The 21,993-nt window shown below is 37.8% G+C and overlaps 1 protein-coding gene across 1 annotated transcript in view; it reads left to right on the forward strand.

Annotated features, from left to right (window-relative positions):
* Positions 1–21,993, forward strand: part of LOC122815016 (extracellular calcium-sensing receptor-like) — a 255,377-nt gene that overhangs the window by 152,788 nt on the left and 80,596 nt on the right. Inside the window, 1 exon segment of the mRNA XM_044087267.1 lies at positions 18,450–18,573. Within this exon segment, the coding sequence (XP_043943202.1) occupies positions 18,450–18,573 (124 nt within the window).

Consider the following 21,993-nt stretch of genomic DNA (forward strand, 5'->3'; position numbering starts at 1 on the left):
TGGCCCAGTGGACTATCCTGGCAAACAAACTATAAATAAATATATATATAAATAAATAAATAGATGCATAATCCATTACAATAATGGCACCACCTTTATCAGCATTTTTTTATCATTATATCACCATCTTGTTGCAAAGACACTAGCACTTCTTTCTCTGAGGCACTCAGGTTACAAAACTTTCTTTTAAGCATGCATTTTTAAGCACTTGCTAGGACAACCCTTGGCTGCTGTGTGCTTCATGCCCGTGTGTGCTGCTTTTCTCCTGCCTACCCTCTACTAAGAGATTACTATCCAGCAGGGACCCAAGGACCCCCCAATCTTTCAACTGTAACATCACTTCATAAGTGAAACCTGTTGTTCTCACACGTAAAGTGATAAGAGAGTATATGCAATTCCTGCCTACCCTCTACTAAGAGATTACTATCCAGCAGGGACCCAAGGACCCCCCAATCTTTTAACTGTAACATCACTTCATAAGTGAAACCTGTTGTTCTCACACGTAAAGTGATAAGAGAGTATATGCAATTCCTGCCTACCCTCTACTAAGAGATTACTATCCAGCAGGGACCCAAGGACCCCCCAATCTTTCAACTGTAACATCACTTCATAAGTGAAACCTGTTGTTCTCACACGTAAAGTGATAAGAGAGTATATGCAATTGTAAGTGTGGCTCAAACCTAATTCAATACTCTGCTTTAATCCTGGTTGTTAATTATTGTATGCCTCACAGCATGAACACCCAGTAGCCACCCCCCCCACTCCAGTAGACTACGTATATTCCCTCTCATACTTCTAGTTTAATTAATTAACCCTTCATATATATTGCCTTTCTAGCCCTAGCCTAACCTTGCCTGAGTTTCTTTTCCTCACCTCTGTGGTTATTAACCTACTGCCCACTAGGTGGCACCCTCCTAACTGCTCCTCTCTTGTTGCCCTTCATCCTCATAAGACTGTCTTCTTTTTTGAACTCCTTTCTAGCATTATTACCACTGATCAGACATATTACCTTTTCTGCTAAACCTTTCCCATTATCTGCCTTTACAATTCACTTCTACTACACCCTACTCTTCTACACAGATCACAAAACCCTCCTCCACAATCAGAATTCCACTGATTGTTCTCACTCAATACCCCAGGGGTCCTCAATATATTTTCACTAAACCACACCCCTACTTTTACCAACACCAATCAAATAATTCTCCTGATTGCCACTCCCCTCCATAATTATTCAATTACCTCTCCTAATGAATTGTAATACCCACCCCACCCTTATAGTCTCTAATACCTACCTGCTATTACTACAAACCCTTATCCATCTTGCCATCTTTTACCTACATCATGGCCAATATTACCTACCTAACTCAACTAAACTGTTTAGCCTTTATATCACTTCTATCTCCTCTAGTAACTATCTACACATTAACCTCTTATGAACAACCACTCCACCCTAACCATCTACTGCCTTCTAAGCTCACTTCCACACCACTACTACCTATTTCTCTTTATAGCTTTAACACCACAACTTCTCCCTGCTACCTCCATGCCAAATATCACAGGCTAACCCATATAAAATACAGTACTCCCCTTGCAAGGAAAACACTTTGTTTTTACTTCCTTAACATTAACAACCCCACATATAGAATACTCCACTTAGCCCTACTAGATGGAGACATTCATCCTAATCCTGGCCCAAACAATATTCCTGACACTATACAAATTACCTCCAACATTACTCTTCCACACACACCTAATAAGCCTCCAAACTCTCTTTCCATAGCACATCTTAACATGCATTAACAATAAGACCACCCATCTTCATGCCCTATTAGAATTCTACAACTTTGATTTCCTATGTCTATAAACATGGCTAAAACCATCCATTAATGACAATGAACTTATCCCACCTGCCTACAGTATCCTGAGATCCTCTTTAAAATAATCTACAAGTCACCATATCTAACATAAATCTACCTATATTTAATAACTCAGAAATCCTAGTCACTAAACTTCAAATCAACAAATTCAAATCCATTAACATTACCTTCCCCTGGTAATAACATTAATACCCTTGAAAACATTCTTAACTGGATATCTATCAATCTTCCACAAGAAACCTTAATACTTGGGGACTTTAACATTGATTTCAACCCACCACCCACATTAATCTCCATGGCTTCTCTCAAGTTATAACCTCCCCAACAAGAATTGATAAAAGCAACAATAAAGAAAGTATACTAGATTGGATTCTTACAAACTCCCCACATCTTACATACAAGGCAGAAACCCTCCTTGATAATCTAAGTGATCACTTACTCACTTATATCATCAGACACAAAATTAACTTACCTAACACAACTACATATCGTACAATCAGGACTAAAAAATCATTCAACCCAGAACTTTTCCAGCTAGAACTTAAACACTGTGACTGGTCACCACTAAAAATACTTCCCCTAGATAAAGCAGTTGACTACTTTAATACCTCATTCTTATCCATCCTTAACCAACATGCCCCTGTACACTCTATTAGAAGTAACACTAAACCTGCCCCATGGCTCACCAAAGAAACTAGACAGAAAATTCTCCTCAGAAACAAATCTTGGTCAAAATGGCACACTACCAGGAATCCAACAGACCACCAAACCTTTAGACAACTTAGGAATACCACTAAAAAAGCTATCCTGCTAGATAAAAAAAAACTTTTACATCCAACTACAACAAACTAACCAAAGAAATCCACAAAAGTTTTGGTCCAGCATCAACAAACTCCTACACCCAGGCCAATCTATAACACCTACCCTCTAGGCTCTAACCAAGAAAACCCAACACAAACTGCTAATGCCTTTAATTCTTTCTTTACAGATACCATTCAAACTCTAGCTAAGCAATTATCTCCTACTTCCCCCAATCTAACCACCTCTTCCACTTTCCCTATTCCATTACTTCAGCTAAAACCAGTTCCTACATCCTTTATTTGCTCTCTACTAGAAAAATTGAAACCTACCACCCTCTGCTGACCATCTACCTGCTGAGTACCTGCAAAGGTGCCAAAGCCATAGCCCTCCCCATTTCCATACTCATAAACAGAACTATATCCGAAGGAAATATCCCATCTATCTGGAAAATCTCACACATCATCCCCCTTCATAAAGGTGGTAACTCTATCGACATCTCAAACTATAGACCAATAGCCTTACTCTCTCCACTAGCAAAAATAATGGAAAAATGTGTCCATAAGCAAGTACTCACCCATCTAATTGATAATAACTTACTTGCCAACTGTCAACATGGATTTAGTCCTAACCACAGCACCACCACAGCCCTCCTCTCCCTCACAGACTGTATAAATTCTAACCGTAATAACAATACCCTTTCCTCCTCTGTCTTCATTGATTTATCTAAGGCTTTTGATATGGTTAATCACCAGCTCCTTATTGAAATAGTTAAAACGCTTTCTCTTGATTCTCTAGCATTACAATGGTTTAAATCCTACTTAGACAATAGACAACAAGCAGTACTATGGGAAGGTAACCTATCCTCTCACCTCCCTATTCCCTTGGTGTCCCCCAGGGCTCCATTTTAGGCCCACTGTTATTTTCCATTTTCATTAATGACCTCCACCTAGCAATCCCACATGCCACCTGCATTCAATATGCAGATGACTCCACTATTATTTGCACAGCGAATACCCCTGCCGAGCTACAATCTCTTACACAAAATGCATTTAACACAGTGGAACAATGGTTTTTAAACCAAACTCCTACTTTTTACTCCTACTGTAGGACTGCCCCTCTTCACTTTACTCTTACATCCAACAATGGGACTCTCATATCTCCTGACGTAACCACCAAACTTCTTGGAATTACTATAGACAATAATCTAAACTTTGACACTCATACTAACATCACTATAAAACAGTAAATAATAAACTGGGATCCCTTTACAGAATCAAACCCTTCCTCACTCCCTCAACCAAAATCGATATAGCTAGAACTCACTTAATCACTACCTTACTCTATGCCTCACCCATATACACCAATCTCTCAAAACATAACCTAAACAAACATGCTACTGCCTATCACTCCATTGCTAGATTTGCCACAGGTTCTCCTTTTCGTACACATCACTGCAACAACCTAAAACAACTAGGATGGCTTGAATTTCAAAACCAGATACTATCTCAACAACTCACTATTATCCATAAGAGCTTGTACTACCCCACCTATACACCTATACTGACTACCCTCATCACCCCTATAACAATCTCAAGAACCCCTCAAATAAGCCACTTATTACTATTAACAAATCCAACAACTCAGCTGGAGATTCTCTGTTCTCTAACTCCATAGGCAAACACTGGAACAAACATCCCTCTGAACTCCTATCTCTGACCTCCACAAGACTCTTTAAACTAAGAATAAAACAATTTCTCAGTTCTCACTGGCTTTGTCCTTGTACTAACCCTGACTAAATATCTTCTCTGCTCCTAGCAAGAATATATTCTACCACTTTACATACTCTTGCTGCCTCTTAGATACCTTTATCTCACTATATCATATAATACATTTCTATAATTTATTAACAGTATATACTTTCTGTTATCCTGCTTCCAATTGAAAACTACTAATTTGTTTCTATTTCTATTGCATTGCATATCACCTCAGCACAACCTAGGTATCCTTGTAATGTCAACTGAACCTAATCAGTATGTCTGTATTCTGCTTGACCCTTTTTAATTATTATTATAATTCTTTTAATTTGAAACAATTTATTACCGTCATATGTTGTGTATGTGAATGGCTGTAACTGTTTAAAGCTATTTTACTACTGTTATTTTGCTTTGAACTTATTATTTTTTACTGTATAAAGTTTGCTGTGCTGGAGCTTTTCTCCCCGGGCCTCTACTGAAAATGGATTTTATTCCAGTTAGACTAGCCCGGTCAACAAATGTAAAATAAATAAATAAATAAATAAAATGCCACTATTGGTAGCTTGCAACAAGTCATGTTCACATTTTTTACAAAATTTGTCCAATACTGGATGTAACTTTGACTGAAAAGTGCTTGGTTTCTTAAAACTAGAAGCCACTTCATCATTACTAGAATATAACATTTTTAACATTACATTGTGTGCAAACTTTTTAATGTCAATAACTGTCTCTGTGAACTGAGAACCTTGTGCTGCAATAAAATTTAAACCATGGCTTAAAAGTGACATCTGAGCAACTGTTAAACATTTCTTAGAAATACTGTGTGTTAATGATTAGTTTTCTCTTGCCACATTCTTTTTATCATTCGCTGGTCTTCCTCTTGCCAATGCCTCTTCCTCCCTCTGCTGTGCGGGTGAGACTGACATATAGGCTTCATCTTCTTGATGGGCAATGGTAGTAGCATTTATAACATGCTGGATAGCTAGCTAGCTCACTGGTAGGGCCCAGGAGATTATAGTCAGTGAGGCCACCTCCACAAAAAGGCTGGTCCCCTAGGGATCTGTGCTAGGCCACTCATCTTTGGCATCTATTTTTCACATGTCAAAGTCAATGGCAAAGGCCACTGGCTAACCAAGTCTGCATGTGACTGTAAACTGGCAGTAGTCACTGAATCCCCCCAAGATGAAGGCACCCTTCAGGAAGGCCTGAAACAGGCAAATACTTGATGTCAAAGCCATGGCTTAAAACTCAGTACCAAGAAATGCATTATAGTACCTTTTGGAAAGTCTGCCACCCTGGGTAACTGCAACATCAATAAAATACCCTTAAAAGTTGATTTATTAGTCAGTGATCTTGGAACTCATGTAGATAGCAACCTAGTCTTTGACTAACCTGTGCCCAAGGTAGTAAAAAAATGTATGTTGCTCAAGTTATAGGCATGGGCATGGCATCTAGGTCCAGAAAGTTCATCCACTGTAGTCAGCCCTTATCAGACTCATCATAGAGTACAATGCCCCTTCCGTATGTAGCTGATTAGACACATGCAGTAATTTGAACATCCACAAAGGCACCTTACAAAAAGAATACAGGGAGTAAACATAATATCCTACACTGATCGCCTCAAAGCCCATTCTCTTTACTCGGTATAATACGGACTTCTGAGAGGTGATCTTTGCCTGGCATGCAAGGCATCCTTGGACCCTGTTTTGAAGAACCTTTAGCATATCTGCAAATCAAACAGCACCAGAACTATTACATTAAAAAACTAAAATGTTGCTTGCCAAATACGTAGGACATATTGGAGAGACAGATATGCTTCTCAGAGAATTTCCATTCACTGGAACAGACTCCCCATCCATGTAAAGCAGAGTTCCTCCCTATCCCTATTTAAGTGCAATTTGGACCAATGGATGGGTAATCAGAAATTCACTCCTGGTCTGGCTCCTATGTCTGTCATGGACAGAGACAGTCAGTAAATCACTCCCTATATAAATAAAACGTGTGGGCCATATTTGGATTCCACAGCTAGGCTTATAAGAGCCCTAGTGGTCATTAGCCTAGCATACATATATGAACCTATGAACCCTTTACTATATTACCCATCATTGCCATGAGAATTGATTTAGTTCCTACCATTGTTTGTTAAATTTGATGTTCTGCTCTCAGGAGCATGTTTCACAAGGTAAGGCTCTGTTTCATTTCGTACATCATTCCAGCCCTGTCAAAGTCACCTAACATTGAGTGTCTATTCCTTCCACTTATTAATTGCTTCTTCTTTCTGTGTCACTTTCATTCCTTCTGTAGTCCTGTCTTCCACCTCATCAACTTTGCCATCCATCATAAATTCTTCTGTCCAGGTTTTAAAATCCATCATTTGTCCAGCAGTTCACTTCTGAGTCACCTGAAATATTTGACTTTCCATCCTCCCATCTCCTTAGAGCTCTTCCTTGTCTGTCTGTGCTTCTGTTTTTCACTACATTGTGCCTAAATCTCCATTATGAGAGACTTCTCACCCTTATGTCTCTTTGATATAACTCTTTCTCATGTTTCCCTTCCACTATTTCTCATTTCCTTGTGGTTGCCTTTGCTATTTGTTTATTTTCTGCTCATCACTTTTACTGGCATGTGACCCCTTCTACACTTCCTGGTGTCTCCATGCAAGGGTTTCATCACCTGACATGGCACTTCCTCCCAGTGCCTCTGCATCACCTCTCCTATGCCTGTGGTCGATCTCCCAGTCCATGTCTTGCAGATGATTCAGATTTTTGCTGTCTGTGTTGTTTAGCAGCCTGTGACATAATTGTTTATACTTTTGAAAATCTATACATTATGTAGCCTGAAGAAGTCCTCTTCCTGTTGTACTTCCATAATTGCAGGGTATTTCAACCATGCAGACATTCCATTCAGTCATAGTTTATTGAATACCTCCAGCATAGTTTATCTTCTACAGAATGTTTCTGAGTAATCCTCAACCAGCTTTAGGAACATAACTGCAAAATGAAACAAGTTTAAGCCTTTTTGTTTGCATTATCATTTCATTTTTTAAGCAAAGGAATAGAAACATGCCAAAACATGGCTGGGTCTGCATTCTGCTCCTTCCTGCCATCTCTGTATCAGTATCCTCTACATTAGTGTCACTTGTTTTCCAAATATTATGAATGCCATGTAATAACTGATTAGGTACTGCTCAAATTGACTGTCAACCACACTCTTTCTTGTGTTCCAATTATCCTGTTGTTAATCATTTTCTTTTTTACGTTTCAGATGTATTTTTAAACACCTTTATTAAATTATCACTTGTGACATAGGCAAACAAATTTATATAAAAGAAAACAAATCATATTCACATGTTCACAGCTACAAACATAATACATCACATATATTCTTTTGTACAATATAAGTTGGTCAATTCCTGCATTCCCTTAAATTTCATTTTACCTCCAAAACATTTTATCTGCATGTATTGTTCCCAGAATTTCCTCTTCCTGTTGTACTTTACTGTTTATCTCATATCACTTAACCGGTTACGAGAATCAGTACTACCTAGGATTCTCCCACCCAAAATTCTAAACTTCCACCTCTATAACCTCAGATAAAACCAACTACTTTATATTCCCCTCATCTAACCCTATAATCCCCACCTACCAACAACCCATTAGATCAAACCCACCTAAGTACCATGTCCAATCATAGCCTCGCCTCAGGCTTTGTGCCCACTGAATGGCGTGCCATGATGAACCCTGGGAACTACCGCCCCATTAACCCGATGAGCCTGGTCTGCAAGGCCATGGAACATATCATCATGGAACTCATAAACAAAGACATTGGTAATCTCCAAACTCTGGGCCCCACCCAGTTCGGGTTTGTAAAAGGCAGATAATGTCTCCTAATCCTGATAGACTTCTTTGAAGCAGTCACCAAAGCCATAGATGAGGGTAAGGTGGTTCACACAGCCTATCTAGATCTCACCAAGGCGTTTGACACCTCCCCCCACTCTGGAATTATAGATAAACTCACTAAACTAGGTATAAATCCCTATGTCACAAGATGGGTTGCCAACTTGTTCACGGACAGAACCCACACTGTGAAAGTAGCAGACTCCAAATCTGACTTCAGACCAGTGACAAGTGGAGTACCAAAGGGTTCAGTCCTGGGTCCTTTCCTGTTTGGTATCTACTTCTCTGAAGTACAGGCTAACACAGAAGGTCTTTGGCTAACAAGGTTTGCAGATGACTGCAAACTGGGAGCCATAATCGAAAATCCTATCGATGTGGATATCCTACAAAAGGGCCTCACTGAGACAGATGCCTGGTGTTAAAGCCATGGCCTAAAGCTCAATGCCAAAAAGTGCATTGTCATCCCCTTTGGTAAAAACTCTGTACCCATGAACTACCACATAGGTGGTAGTCTACTTAACACTGAAAGTGTGATAAGAGACCTTGGGACACAGGTGGACCGTAGACTCTCCTTTGATAATCACATCGCCAAAGTGGTCAGGAAATCCTTCTATGTGGCACATCTCATCACAAAAGGTTTCTCATCCAAAAAAAGAGGTCATTGCTCCCCTCTACTCATCACTCATTAGACCCATTATAGAGTATAGTGCCCCTTTTGGTATGTACCTCACAAGACATCTACAACAACTGGAGAGGCCACAGAAATACCTCACAAAGAGGATTACTGGCCTCAAACAGATGCCCTATGCAGACCGTCTCAAAAAACTCCAGCTTTACTCTGTTGCATATCGCCTACTCAGAGGCGATCTCTGCATAACATACAAAGCTTGGTCAAACCCAGAGCTGTTGGACATGCTCCACTTAAAGAAATCCCAATCTCTCCAAGCTACATGCTCTAGGGACCTAAACCTTGTCACCGCAATAAACAGAACATGCTGGAGGGATAGATTCCTGTCCCAGAGACTTCCCATACACTAAAACAGACTACCTATCTATGTCAAACAGAGCTCCTCATTAGCACTCTTCAAGAAAAATCTTGATGATTGGATAGGAAATAGGAAATTCACCCCGGGGATCACTTCTGTGGCTCTGCTCGACAGGGGCACAGGAAAATAATTTTCTTGGGTGGCGAAAGCCAGGGTACCTTTTGGCTAGGCTTATATAGGCCCTAGGGCCAATAGCCTAGCACCTACCTATGAACCTAAGTATGGTTGTTTTATACTTCAATTTCCATTTTCTAGTAACTGCTTTTTGGCAGCTAGCAGAATTAAACTTAACAAGGCCTTACTATGTCTAGGCAATTCAGATCCTGTATCCCAGCACAAAAAAACTAACAATTTCCTTACTTACTCTCATTTGCTCACCCAGTATTTCTGACAGAGTACTCTGTATGGAATTTTTAGAGTATGCCAACTCATCACACTCCAAAAACATATGCTCCCAGATACCTATTTCTTCCCCATTATACCTCCAACATTTGCCATCAACCTGCAGAAAAATTCTTTGTACTCTGTTTGGAGTATAAAAGTACCTATACAAACATTTCCAAGCAAAAGTTTTAAATCTCCCAGACTTTGTTACATATCTGGGAGCCATACATATGTCTTCCCATTGTTTCTTTGTAAATTGCTTATCTAATCCTTTTTTTTCCAAACTTTTTTAACCTCCTCCAATAGATTTCTGTAGTTATTGCACAATATTTTATATGCCCTACTAATTAATGCTTTTTAACAGCAGCTGCTGTTTTAGATTCAACTAAAACTCTACCAGTTCAGGTCATTCTCTTAGGATTCCTCTGTCCATTTCTCTTTGTTTATATATATCAATCCCTAGCCAGTAATCCAAATATTTTCTTGGCCTATTCCCATTCTATTACCTTTCCCTGTTTAATTATTGTTCCTAATATCTTGGTGTCTTTGCCACTTCCCCCAGTAAATTCTAGCCCTCACTTGTCTATTCTCTGTATCCCTAATTGCAGTCACCCCTATCAGCAGAATCTCCTTTCTCCATTCCCATGTCGGCTTAGCTCTTAGTAGGACTGTTGTTATTTTACTTAAGGATCTGCATCCAAAATTCTATTCTTTCCTTATTTCTTGAACCCACTCACCCACCCACTTATCATCATCCCTTTCCACTTTGAATTGTAGCTTTCTGCTGATGTTAATCATTCTTAAGCAATTTTCTACCTCATCCATCTTTTTATTATGTCTTTTTATTATGCCTGTTAGCCCATATATTCTATGAATCTATTCCTGCACATCAGCTTTAATTGCTATTTTATCTTCCTCCAGATCCACCTGTTCACTCAACATTCTTTCTGGGTTAGTTTTTCTCCCTGGGAAGACTATTTTTATTCAAATTTTTGCAGTGCCAGAAAATTGGCCAATGGCAGATATCTTGGCTAGACTGTCTCGTGACCTCTCTGAAATGGGAAACCATGTCAGCTGAAAAATATCAGACAGAAAGTGGTCACAGATTATTACCCTGATAGGGATATTGTCTAATGTCCCGCATTTATCATTTACTAAATTTAAAGTATTGCATTTTTCGCAGATGGCACTCAACAAATTTGTACCCAGGAAGGCTAATTATGTGGAATAATACTGATGATGTGGATTTTAAGATGCTATATATTTAGATATAATCTGTAGGATCAAATAAAGTCAATAAAATGACTCCTTGTGGTCACATAAAAATGCCGTTTAGCCTGCATGAATTGGCATCCTCTAAAGTATACTTGTGAAACAATGATGATGAGATGATGTCATATGTATTCTGGAAATGTGCTGATTGATGTGCTATGAATAGATTATGCAGCTCTTAAATGTTGATTGTTAAGGAACTGAATTATCTATCATGAGTGCATCTTGACTGTCTGGGGCGGATACCACAGGCTGTATTACACACAGTATTAGGTTGCTCATACTTTTTTTACTTGTTATTCTGTTGAGGAAATGTCTGCATTTAAGGACTGAGGCAGCAGGGACATCATGACTGAGAGTGTCAGCAGTGCTGACTCAATCATTTGGAAATGAGCCATACCTTTCAAATTCTGAACAAAGCCAAAAATGACAGGGGGGGACCAAATATCCAAAATCAGGACAATTTTTAAATATAAATGTCAGTAGAACAACAAAGTCTGGCAACTTAAAGGAAAAGGAAAAAGTGAGATTCTGGTTTTAAATACATTCCATTTTATCCAAGTTTGAATTACATTTGAGGCAGTTTATTTCAGACAGGTGTTGGGAGCAAGAATAATAAATTCCTTTGCAAATATTGCATTTTGCCTGATCTTTCTGTATGCAACATTTTATGCTTGTAATGTTTTTGTATTCTGAATGTTTTATTTACTATGATTTGATTGTCAGTGACTTAGCAAAGTTTGATATTCTAGCATTAACACTGTAGAGGAGAGATCACAGAGTGATTAACTTAATTTTCCCCAATTCTATTTAGTGAGGCAGCAACAAAGTAACTATTTGTCTTACTCCAAAAAACTGGCAGTACAAGAGAATGTAGCAGTAGCAGTAAAAAAATAAACTATTAGCATGTTGGAGTATAGTCTACAGTCTTACAGGCACTTAAACAGAGAAATGTGACTTTGAAAAATATAGTAGATAATATGCAAGATAAGACTTGTGGAATTGGTTGATAGAAGTATGTGTTTGTCTTGCAGAGCCTAGACTAGAAGCCACTGGAAGAAATGAAAGCTGACAGTGCAAGGGTTGTGGCAGACTCATATTACTTAATATCTGGGGAGAAAAACAGACATTAATGGTTTCCAATCAAAATAACTGTGGACTGCTGTTTATTTTAAATTAGAAAATTAAAAAAATCCATTAAATGGAATTTTACTGTTTAATATAGTGTTTGTGTGAAATGAAACTTTTAAAACATGGCAACTAAGTTCATGTGAGTGTGAACTTATCAGGCATTAATAAAATGGTAAAATGTATGAAAAGAAAACACAAATTGTGAAGGTTGCCTGAAGCTGGAAACCAAGCAACGAAGTCAGGAGTTCATTTTCTGAGGAAAGCTGCCTATTTATGGGGACGAGGAATCTATTTTAGTATTTAAAAATAGTTGTTACCAACTTATGAGGAACGTTTCCAGACTTTTTTCTTTTTATGGTTCTACAAGCTCAGTGGTTTCACTGGTTGCTGGCAGCTGACCTTTTAGTTACAACTAAGTTTATATTTGGTTCTACTAATTTCTTTGCGGAATTAGAAAGGAAAAAAAAGTCTAAGCTCTTCTGATTTTTTTTCTCTTCTGTTAAGGAAGGGGTGGGATCATGGGTAAATTGCAATGGTCTTAACAGAGGATGGTATTCTGCAGAACTGAATGATTGTATGAAAGATGTAACTGTTGGCACAGGATGACAGTGCAACATGTCTGGCTTTCAAAGTTTATGTTGAAAGTTGAAAACAAAAGTCACATGGGAAATGGGCACCCCACCAAGCAAAGTAGTAAAGCAGATTCAAATTTGTATCCTCACCTTATATATTTGTACCATCTCCTTAATTAACTGTACTGCATGTTTATACAGCTGTACTCTGTCCTTATCTAGGTGTTTTATGTATTTATGCAAATGTGTCCACTTCTTATACAGGAGTTGTGCATATGTATACAGTTGTACATTCTCTCCTTATAAATGTGTACTATACATTTACATATCTCTACCCTCTTCCTATATAGATGTATTGTAGTGTAATACAGCTATATCCTGCCCTTATGTAGGTATTTTACACATTTATACAGCTATATTCACTTATTATACAGGACTTCTGCAAATGTATACCATTGTATACTCGCTTAGTAAGTGTATATAGTATATTTGCATATCTGTACCCTTCCCTTATAGAGCTGTACTGTATATTTTACACCTCCACTATAACTTTATACAGCTGGAGTTTGTATTAATACTTATAGATCATCTCCTTTTTCATCTGCACTGAATATTTATACAACCATAACATTTTCCTATATAGATGTGCATTGCATAGCTGTACCATCTGCTTATACAGATATACTGAAAATAGGTGTTAATGCACCCCCCCCTACTTATATACAGATTTATTGAATATGCTACACATTTTTGTCCTCTAATTTTTACAGTTGTACTGTATATTTATAGAGCAATATTGTCTCATTTTCATTTATACCACATATTTGTGCATCTGCACATCCCCTTATTTATCTAAGGGTCTGTGACATAAAATCAACTTTTCAAAAACTCGAAATGCAAATAGTCAAAACCATATGATCAACTTTCTGAAAACTCAAAGCATTTACATTGAGATCACAGTAGAGCAGGGACTGGGAAATTTTTCCTTTTCCATAATGTAATGTGATCTCGGAGTTGATTGTTTTCTACTTTTTGACTTTTCAGGGAGTTGATTATATGGTCTTGACCATATGCAGTTCAACTCTTCAAAAAGATGATGTTATGCCATACATCTATACTTAGACAGCTGTATCCTTTCCTTATAAAGATGTAGAGTATATTTATACTACTGTGCATTTTCCTTATACAACACTATTGTATACTTATACATCTTTGTATTCTTGCTGTATAGCAGAACTGTATATTTATATACTCTGTCCTGTCCTTAATCAGCTATATTTTATTCTTATTCAGCTGTTTGATTTTTTACTTGTAAAAATTGTACCCATTTCTGGACAGTTTAGCTTTTCATATCTCCCTTTTGCATGTACAGAATTACAATATATGGATGTGTAAATTATATGTATCTACATATTTATATAGCCATACCCTGTCCTTATAAAGTTTTAATGTATACTTACAGAGTTGTACCTTCTCCTTATACAGCATTACTATTAATTTATGAAGCTGTGCCATCTTGTTAATACAGCAGCACTGTATATTTGTAAGGCAGCACCTTCTTTATATAAAGCTTTACTGTATATTTATACAATTGTATATTCTGATACAGATTTTTACAGATGCGCTCTATTTTTATGTTGCTGTACTGTGTATTAATACCACTGCACCCCATCCTTATATTCTAAAACTATATATTTATATAGTAATAAGGAGTTTTCTTAAATAACTGTATGATTTGTGTATGCGTGAGTAATGTTTGTGCATAGTCACAAGACTGATAGACAGAAACCTCAAGTGTCACAGGATTGAAACTTAAAATATCAAACTGACTTTTCCCCTAAATACTGGTATTTCTTGGGATTGGGTATTTTCCCTTTCCCAATATGGAGTGAGTTGGTCTGTCTGTCTGTTTATCTATCTATCTATCTATCTATCTATCTATCTATCTATCTATCTATCTATCTATCTTTCTTTACATGTATTATGCAGAAGTTGTGGGGGACATGGGAGGGAGGCTTGCTCACCTACAAAAAAAAGCCATTTTTTGTTTTCCATGCATTTAGCAGAAAAGATAGTTCGATGTTTTAAGTTTTGAATTTCTGATGTTTAAGTTTTAGATCTTGTGACATAGACAAATGTATATGTATGTATATATACGTATATTTAGATATTCATATATATATATATATATATATATATATATTTAGCGCTGGAATACAGAACATCCCACAGCCTCAAAATGTATTGTTTGCTAAGCGCTTTCTTCTCTTCAGTGAAAATGTGATTAAAAGTTGTAAGCCCTCCACTGTACAATAAGCTAGGCAAACTGTTTAATAAGATCAAATTCCAGGATATATAGCACTACAGCATGCAATGACTGCAGATAGGTTCATAGGTTGGTACTAGGCTATCAGCCCTAGGGTCTATACAAGCCTAGCCATAACAACTCCCTGGCTATTTCTTCCCACAATATTTACTTCCCTGGACCCCTGTCTAGCAGGGCAACTGGCATGATCCCCGGGGTGAATTTCCTATGTCCCATCCAATCGTCAAGGTTCTTTTTGAAGAGAGCCAAAGAGGCGCTTTGCTTGACATGTATGGGCAGTCTATTACAGAGTCTGGGGAGTCTCTGGGTCAACAACCTATCCCCCCAGCATGTTTTGTTCATTGTGATGACAAGGTTTAGATCTCTGGAGCGTGTAGCTCTGACGGATTGGGATTTCTTTAAGTATAGCATGTCCAACAGCTCTGGGTTTGACGTGGCCTTGTATGTTAAGCAGAGATTGCCTCTGAGTAGATGATTATGCAACAGAGTATAGCTGGAGTTTTTTTTAGATGGTCAGCATAGGGGATCTGCTTTAGGCCTGTGATTCTTTTAGTGAGGTATTTCTGTGGCCTTTCCAGTTGTTGCAGATGTCTTGAGAGGTACATACCAAACAGGGCGTTGTATTCTGCAATGGGTCTAATGAGGGATGAGTACAGTGGGACGATGACCTCCTTTTTTCTGGATGAAAATCCCTTAGTGATGAGGTGTGCCACATAGAAGGATTTTCTGACTGTTGTGGCAATCTGGTTATCGAAGGTGAGACCACTGTCCACCTGTGTCCCTAAGTCTCTTATCACACTTTTGGTGTTTAGTGTACTGACACCTATGTGGTAATTCACAGGTACATGTTTTTTCCCAAGGGGGATAACTATACATTTCTTGGCATTGAGCTTCAGCCCATGTCTCTGGCACCAAGCATATGTTTCTGTAAGGCCCTTTTGTAGAATATCTACATCATTCGGGGATTCAGTAATGGCTCCCAGTTTGCAGTCATCTGCAAACTTTGTTAGCCAGAGTCCCTTAATGCTGGCCTGTACTTCAGAAAAGTAGATGCCAAACAAGAGCAGTCCCAGGACTGAACCCTGAGGTACTCTACTTGTCACTTGTCTGGAGCTGGATTTGGAGTTGGCTACTTTTACAGTCTGGGCTCTGTCAGTAGTCAGTAAGCCAACTGGCAACCCATTGAGTGATGTAGGGATTAATGCCCAGCGTAGTAAGTTTATCTATGATTCCAGACTGGGGGATGGTGTCAAAGGTCTTGGCGGGGTCCAGATAGGCTGTGTGGACCGCCTTACTCTCGTCCACACCTCTGGAGACTGATTCAAAGAAGTCAATCAGGTTCAGGAGACAAGATCAGCCCTTTACAAACCAAAACTGGGTGGGGTCCAGTGTTTGAAGGTTGTCAATGTCTTTGTTTATAAGTTCCATGATAATACATTCCATAGCCTTGCAGATCAGGCTTGTCAGACTGATGGGATGGTAGTTCCCAGGATTCAAGATGGATCCCTCCTTGTGGAGTGGGATAAATATAGCTGTGCACCACTCAATGGGCACGAAGCTTGAGGTGAGGCTATGGTTAAACATGACACTTAGGTGAGGTGCCAGTTCATTTTGTAGTTCATGTAGTACACAGCCCGGGATGAAGTCTGGTCCCATGGATGCTGTATTCATAGCTTTGGAGAGTGCAGTTTTTACCGTTGTGGCCATTATTACTGGAATTTGGCAATCTTTTGATATTGAGATGGGCCCTTTAGGGGGTAAGAGGGGGGTGAAGTTGGCACTGAATTGATCTGCCAGGATATTGGCAATATCCTTGGGATCAATATATTTAATGTCATTCTTTTGTAGCTCAGAGCAGATCTGAGCATTGCCATTTAGGTTCTTCACATAGCTATAGAATGTCTTGTGGTTGTCTTTGGAATCTTTGGCAATTTTATTTTCGTAACTAGCTTTGGAGGATTTTATGAGTGATTTATGCTTCTTACTGAGGCTGGTAAGGGAGTTTTTTGTATCCTGGGATTTTCCTCTTTTCTGAAACAGTTTCTTCCTTTTGTTGTAAAGTTTGTTTATGGCAGGGGACCCCCAAATTGGCTTGCTTTTTTTGGAGGAGATCATCTTGGTTCTATTTAGGATGGCATGATTCATGCATGAGTGGATGTGCTCATACAGTGCCTTAGTGTAGGATTTGGCAGTCGAACTTTCAGTTCCCATCTGCATGGGTGTCATGGAGTTTGCCACTTATGACTTGAGTAGAATGAAGCTGGCTTTGGAGAAGTTTTTTATGGAGGTTTCCTTACTGGGGGGTGGGGGGGATCTGGATGTCAAGGGTGATTAGCTTATGGCAGGACCTGACCAATGAGGGGGTGACCATAGGTGTGGAGCATCAATTTCGCATGTTGGTAATACCAGGTCTAGGATACTGAAGTCCCTGGTGGGACTATGGATTAGTTGATCCAGGTCATTGAAAATTAACTAAGCAGTGAAATAGTTAACCAATGAAAAGATGTGCACAAGTAGGGAAAAAAATAAGGAGAATGTAAAATAAGAAGCATATTCCATCTGTGAAGGTAGATTCTTGCCAACATAGCATAATTTATACAAAATGGGTAACAATTTTACATAATATTAAGTAAGCTTCAGTAACAGGGGAGAGGATGACATTCAGTAGAAACTGTTCAACAGATTAATAACAGGTCTGCTGTAGAAACATGAGGAGGTATACAGAGAGTGAGACTGGAACATTGCATTTCTTCAGAAGAATAACAATGTGGAGACAGTTGTGAGGGAGATAATGCCCATGTCAAGATTTATGCAATTAAATTACAGCAATTTAGACAGCAACAAAACACCTTTTTATGAAAATGTCTCTCAAATTAGGTCTAATGAATACTAAAAACATAAATGTATACAAATAAAAAAAATGTTAAAATGGACAGATACTGCTTTAATCAGAGACATCTTGTTGACTTCTTTATTTAATACCACTACTGACAAAGTAGTATCAGTGGGAAAACAGAGCATGTCCAGGTTAGGATTTCACTAATTCTTCCCTAACATTTCCACTACGGGTCATTTTTTTCTTTTAATTCTGACTTAAAAGTTGTTTTTCAGGGTATACATGAGATGATACAAGGAATGATTACAAAGCTTATTGATAGCAACTTTGTAAAGAGTGTCACCAAAGTCCACATACAGTTCTACTGTGGTTATACCCTCTATTTATATTGTTGTATTGCATACTGATAGAACTGTGCCCTATCATCCATATACACCTGTGTAGTTTAAAAGTTGTAGAGTACCTTTATAAAGAAGTACTGTATAGTTTTATGCAAGTTCCCTCTGCTTCTTCCAATGGACTGTTTTTCCTCTTTATTTATCACTGCCACCTAGGTTCCATAGTCCAAATGCAGTGAGAGTTGTCTTCCTGGATACAGAAGATCTAACGTTCAGGGTCAGCCCAGGTGCTGTTACATCTGTATCATATGTCCTGAAGGAGAAATTACTAACCAAAGTGGTAAGTTGCAATTTTATAGTTTTAGTTTATTAGATTACTTTTTTACTCTGAGAGTTGTCTGGATTAGTCCTAGATGGCAAAACAACCTTTTTTTCAGGGGTCATCTATGTACATTATTATATTTATGTCCTGTGATCGGTCATATAGCAGTTTAAAACCTTCAGTTTAGATGGAAACACACCCTGCTCGGAACAACGCAGTTCATTTTACTCCATTATCTCACTCTTAATTATGTCATGCCATAGATTTGAATACCACTCACTAAGACGTTAGCTATGTACATCATTGCTACAGGAATCTATAGCTCCCCCCCCCACTCTCTCTCTCTTACTTCATCTCTGTGACTCCCTTTCTTTCTCATTCTCCTCTGCAGGATAATAGTAGCATACAATCAACACAGAAGGCAAATCTGGCACCAGCAAAGAGGAAAGGTCAACCAAAGGGCATTCTGGAATTGTATAGAGAAGGGTTGTTCGGATTAGAATAGTCCTGACTGAGTGGTACAACCTCCTGTGAGGAGGCATTTCTCACATTATACAATGATTGGCCATTAACATTCCAAAAGCACCACACTGATTGGTCACCCCAACAAGCATGCCTGTTGTAAATCGGGACTATACCAATGATAAAGGTCTAGCTGCTTTTTTCTTTTGTTAGCTGCCATATGAGGTACATGGGCCCATTATGCATCTGGAGTGTTTCTCCCGGGCCTCCTCTAAAAACTGGCTATGTTCCAAGTCGGACTTTACCAGTTAACAAATATTAAATAAATAAATAATTAATTGATTAATTTTATGAAATAACCACATTGCAATAATATACAAAAACACTTATTAATAGCAAAGCCAGGAAACTTTTAGAATTAACTGCAAGCACTTATGTCAAATGAAGTTGATTTGGAAGGGCTGAAGAGGCAGTTTCAGTTCATTAAAAACCCCATAGTTGGAGTGTCAGGGAGATGACCCTGGATCATTTTCATTATTAAGATAAAAAATTAAGCTGGTTTTCGTTATCTGAGGTACAGTTACTGGTGGAGAAAGCATTGAATTATCCTTTAAATTTGTTAAAAGAAAGAGTAGGCAAAGGAGATCTTCCTATCTTCATTGCTTGCTTTCCAAAGCACTGATGTATTGTGTCAAATGTGGGAACAGAAGTCCGATATGCATGGGCAGTACATCAACAAAGCAGCAGAATTGGGAAACAGTGCAGAAGAACACCATGGTGCCGTTATACAAAGGCGTTATTTAAGATAAGTAAGTAATTTCTTTCTTAAATAATGTAATTGTATAATAGCAATAACTGACTCTGTGGTGTGGTATATTGAAGATTTATCCATGGTTGGCTTTGTTTAATCACATCAAGTATGGGTAAAACTTCAATATACCACACCCATATTGTCGGCTATTGCTATATTAAACATAGCCCAGTCAAATAGCCAACAACCTGTATTCCATTCTGGACAAGAAAAAATATCTCACGTGAATCATAACCCACTTAAATATCTGGCAATTTCTCCTTTCTATTGTACAACAGCTGTACATGAGCAAATTACTGTTAGCAACATTCACAAAATGTATGGTGTAACCTGGAAAATGCTAACAAGATATCAAACAGTGCAACATGACTGGGAGTCATCGAGGCATTTTTTCTGAGACAAATATGTACACAGTGGTATAAACTGGGTGACCATAGTACAACTGCCATTAGACTGCTTATTGATCAGCACTAAGAGAAGGGGACAGAAGGGGAGTGTCCTAATTTGGCATTGCTTCAGCAATGATTCCAGAAAATGACAGAATATTCCACAGTAGATTTCTGATTCAACTGTCTGATGTCTAGGCTATAGTTTGTAGCAGTTATGTTTTAGATGAGGTAAAGATATTTTGCCATTTACTTATCTCTGTCTGTTTGTCTATTTATCTATCTATCTATCTATCTATCTATCTATCTATCTGTCTATTTCTTTATTTATGGGGTTGCCTGGTGGTTAGGACATTATTTCCAAGAGTCAAAATGTTATATAATGTATGAGAATCTTTATCATTTCTGACAATCTATCTATCTTTCTATCTATCTACCTAGCTAGCAAGCTAGTTTGCTATCATATGTGTGCTTATTTCAGGGTTTGAATGTTAAACAAAATGAAACACAACTATTTATTTTACAGAAACAACCTGGAACATGAATCATTTTATTTATTTATTAACCAGATAAATCTACAGAATAAAATTAACCTGTCTAAGGGACAAACAGGGCCATATTCAAGGAAGACATAAATAAATTACAAATGGAATTTCAGAATTGGTACAATATGTGAAAGAGACAAAAAAAGATACATACATCAGCTACTTTGCTTAAAAAACAAGCTCATCCACTTACCCTACATACAGCAAATATACACAGAGTTCAATGGATTAAAAGCTCTGTGTTGTGTCAAGATACTCCAAACATGAAATTAAAGCTGTATATTGATGGCCTATAGACTTAAAATCTTATGCATTCCTTTAATTAGAAAGAAACTGATCACTTTTCAGCCTGCATGCATACGTATGTTTAGAGCAGTGACACTCTAAATAAAGGGTTCTTCAGGTTTGTCAGCAGAAATAACAAGCAAGCATCAGCAACCTAAAATAAAACAGGAACAAAACTACCCAATCTAGACCACTTTCAGTCATGACCTGAGCCAGTAGGCAAAAGAAAGACAGTATTGTACAATTAAATAAAATGCAAGTCACTATAATAATGTAAATACTAATTCCATTAGAAAGACAGTATTATACAATGAAACAAAAATGCAAGTAGTAGTAATAAGATATAGGCAGAAATTACATTATTATTAGTCATAGAAATGTGGAAATGTAGAGAAACATGTACATAAATTAGGTTAAGGTAGGATGAGGACAGAGGAGCGTGAGTGTTTAGGGAATGAAAGACATAAATGTGAAGCAGTAGACCTGAGAGAAGTAAGTCAAAGGTTGCTTAGTCTGAACATAGAAAGTGTAAATATTAGTCACTCAAAGTTGGTGTGGAGGTAGGAATATAATAAAAATATACTTAAAATGGTAAAGCACAATAGGTGTTAATAAGGGAGGTGGATAGGTAGATGGGTATAGATGAGCACTAGAAAGGGCTGGCAAATATAGGCAAATATAGGCTGCAGCAGTGAAAGGGTCAGTTTTAAATTAGTGTAAAAAATAAGGTAAGAATAATCTAAAAGATGATGAAAATCTAAACATATTAGACATATTTAATTTAATATAGATTAGTATAAGGGTATGTTGATAATTAAGGAGACCAATCAAAACATATAATCATTTAAATACTGTTTTAAGTATTAGACATGATCCTATAATTTACAAAAGTTTAAGAATGAAATCAGCTTTGTTCCCTTTATTTATTTATTTATTTATTTTGCTAGAA

Source organism: Protopterus annectens, chromosome 11.part0 (assembly GCF_019279795.1).
Source record: "Protopterus annectens isolate FY-2018-M chromosome 11.part0, PAN1.0, whole genome shotgun sequence".
Classification (NCBI taxonomy): Eukaryota; Metazoa; Chordata; order Ceratodontiformes; family Protopteridae; genus Protopterus; species Protopterus annectens.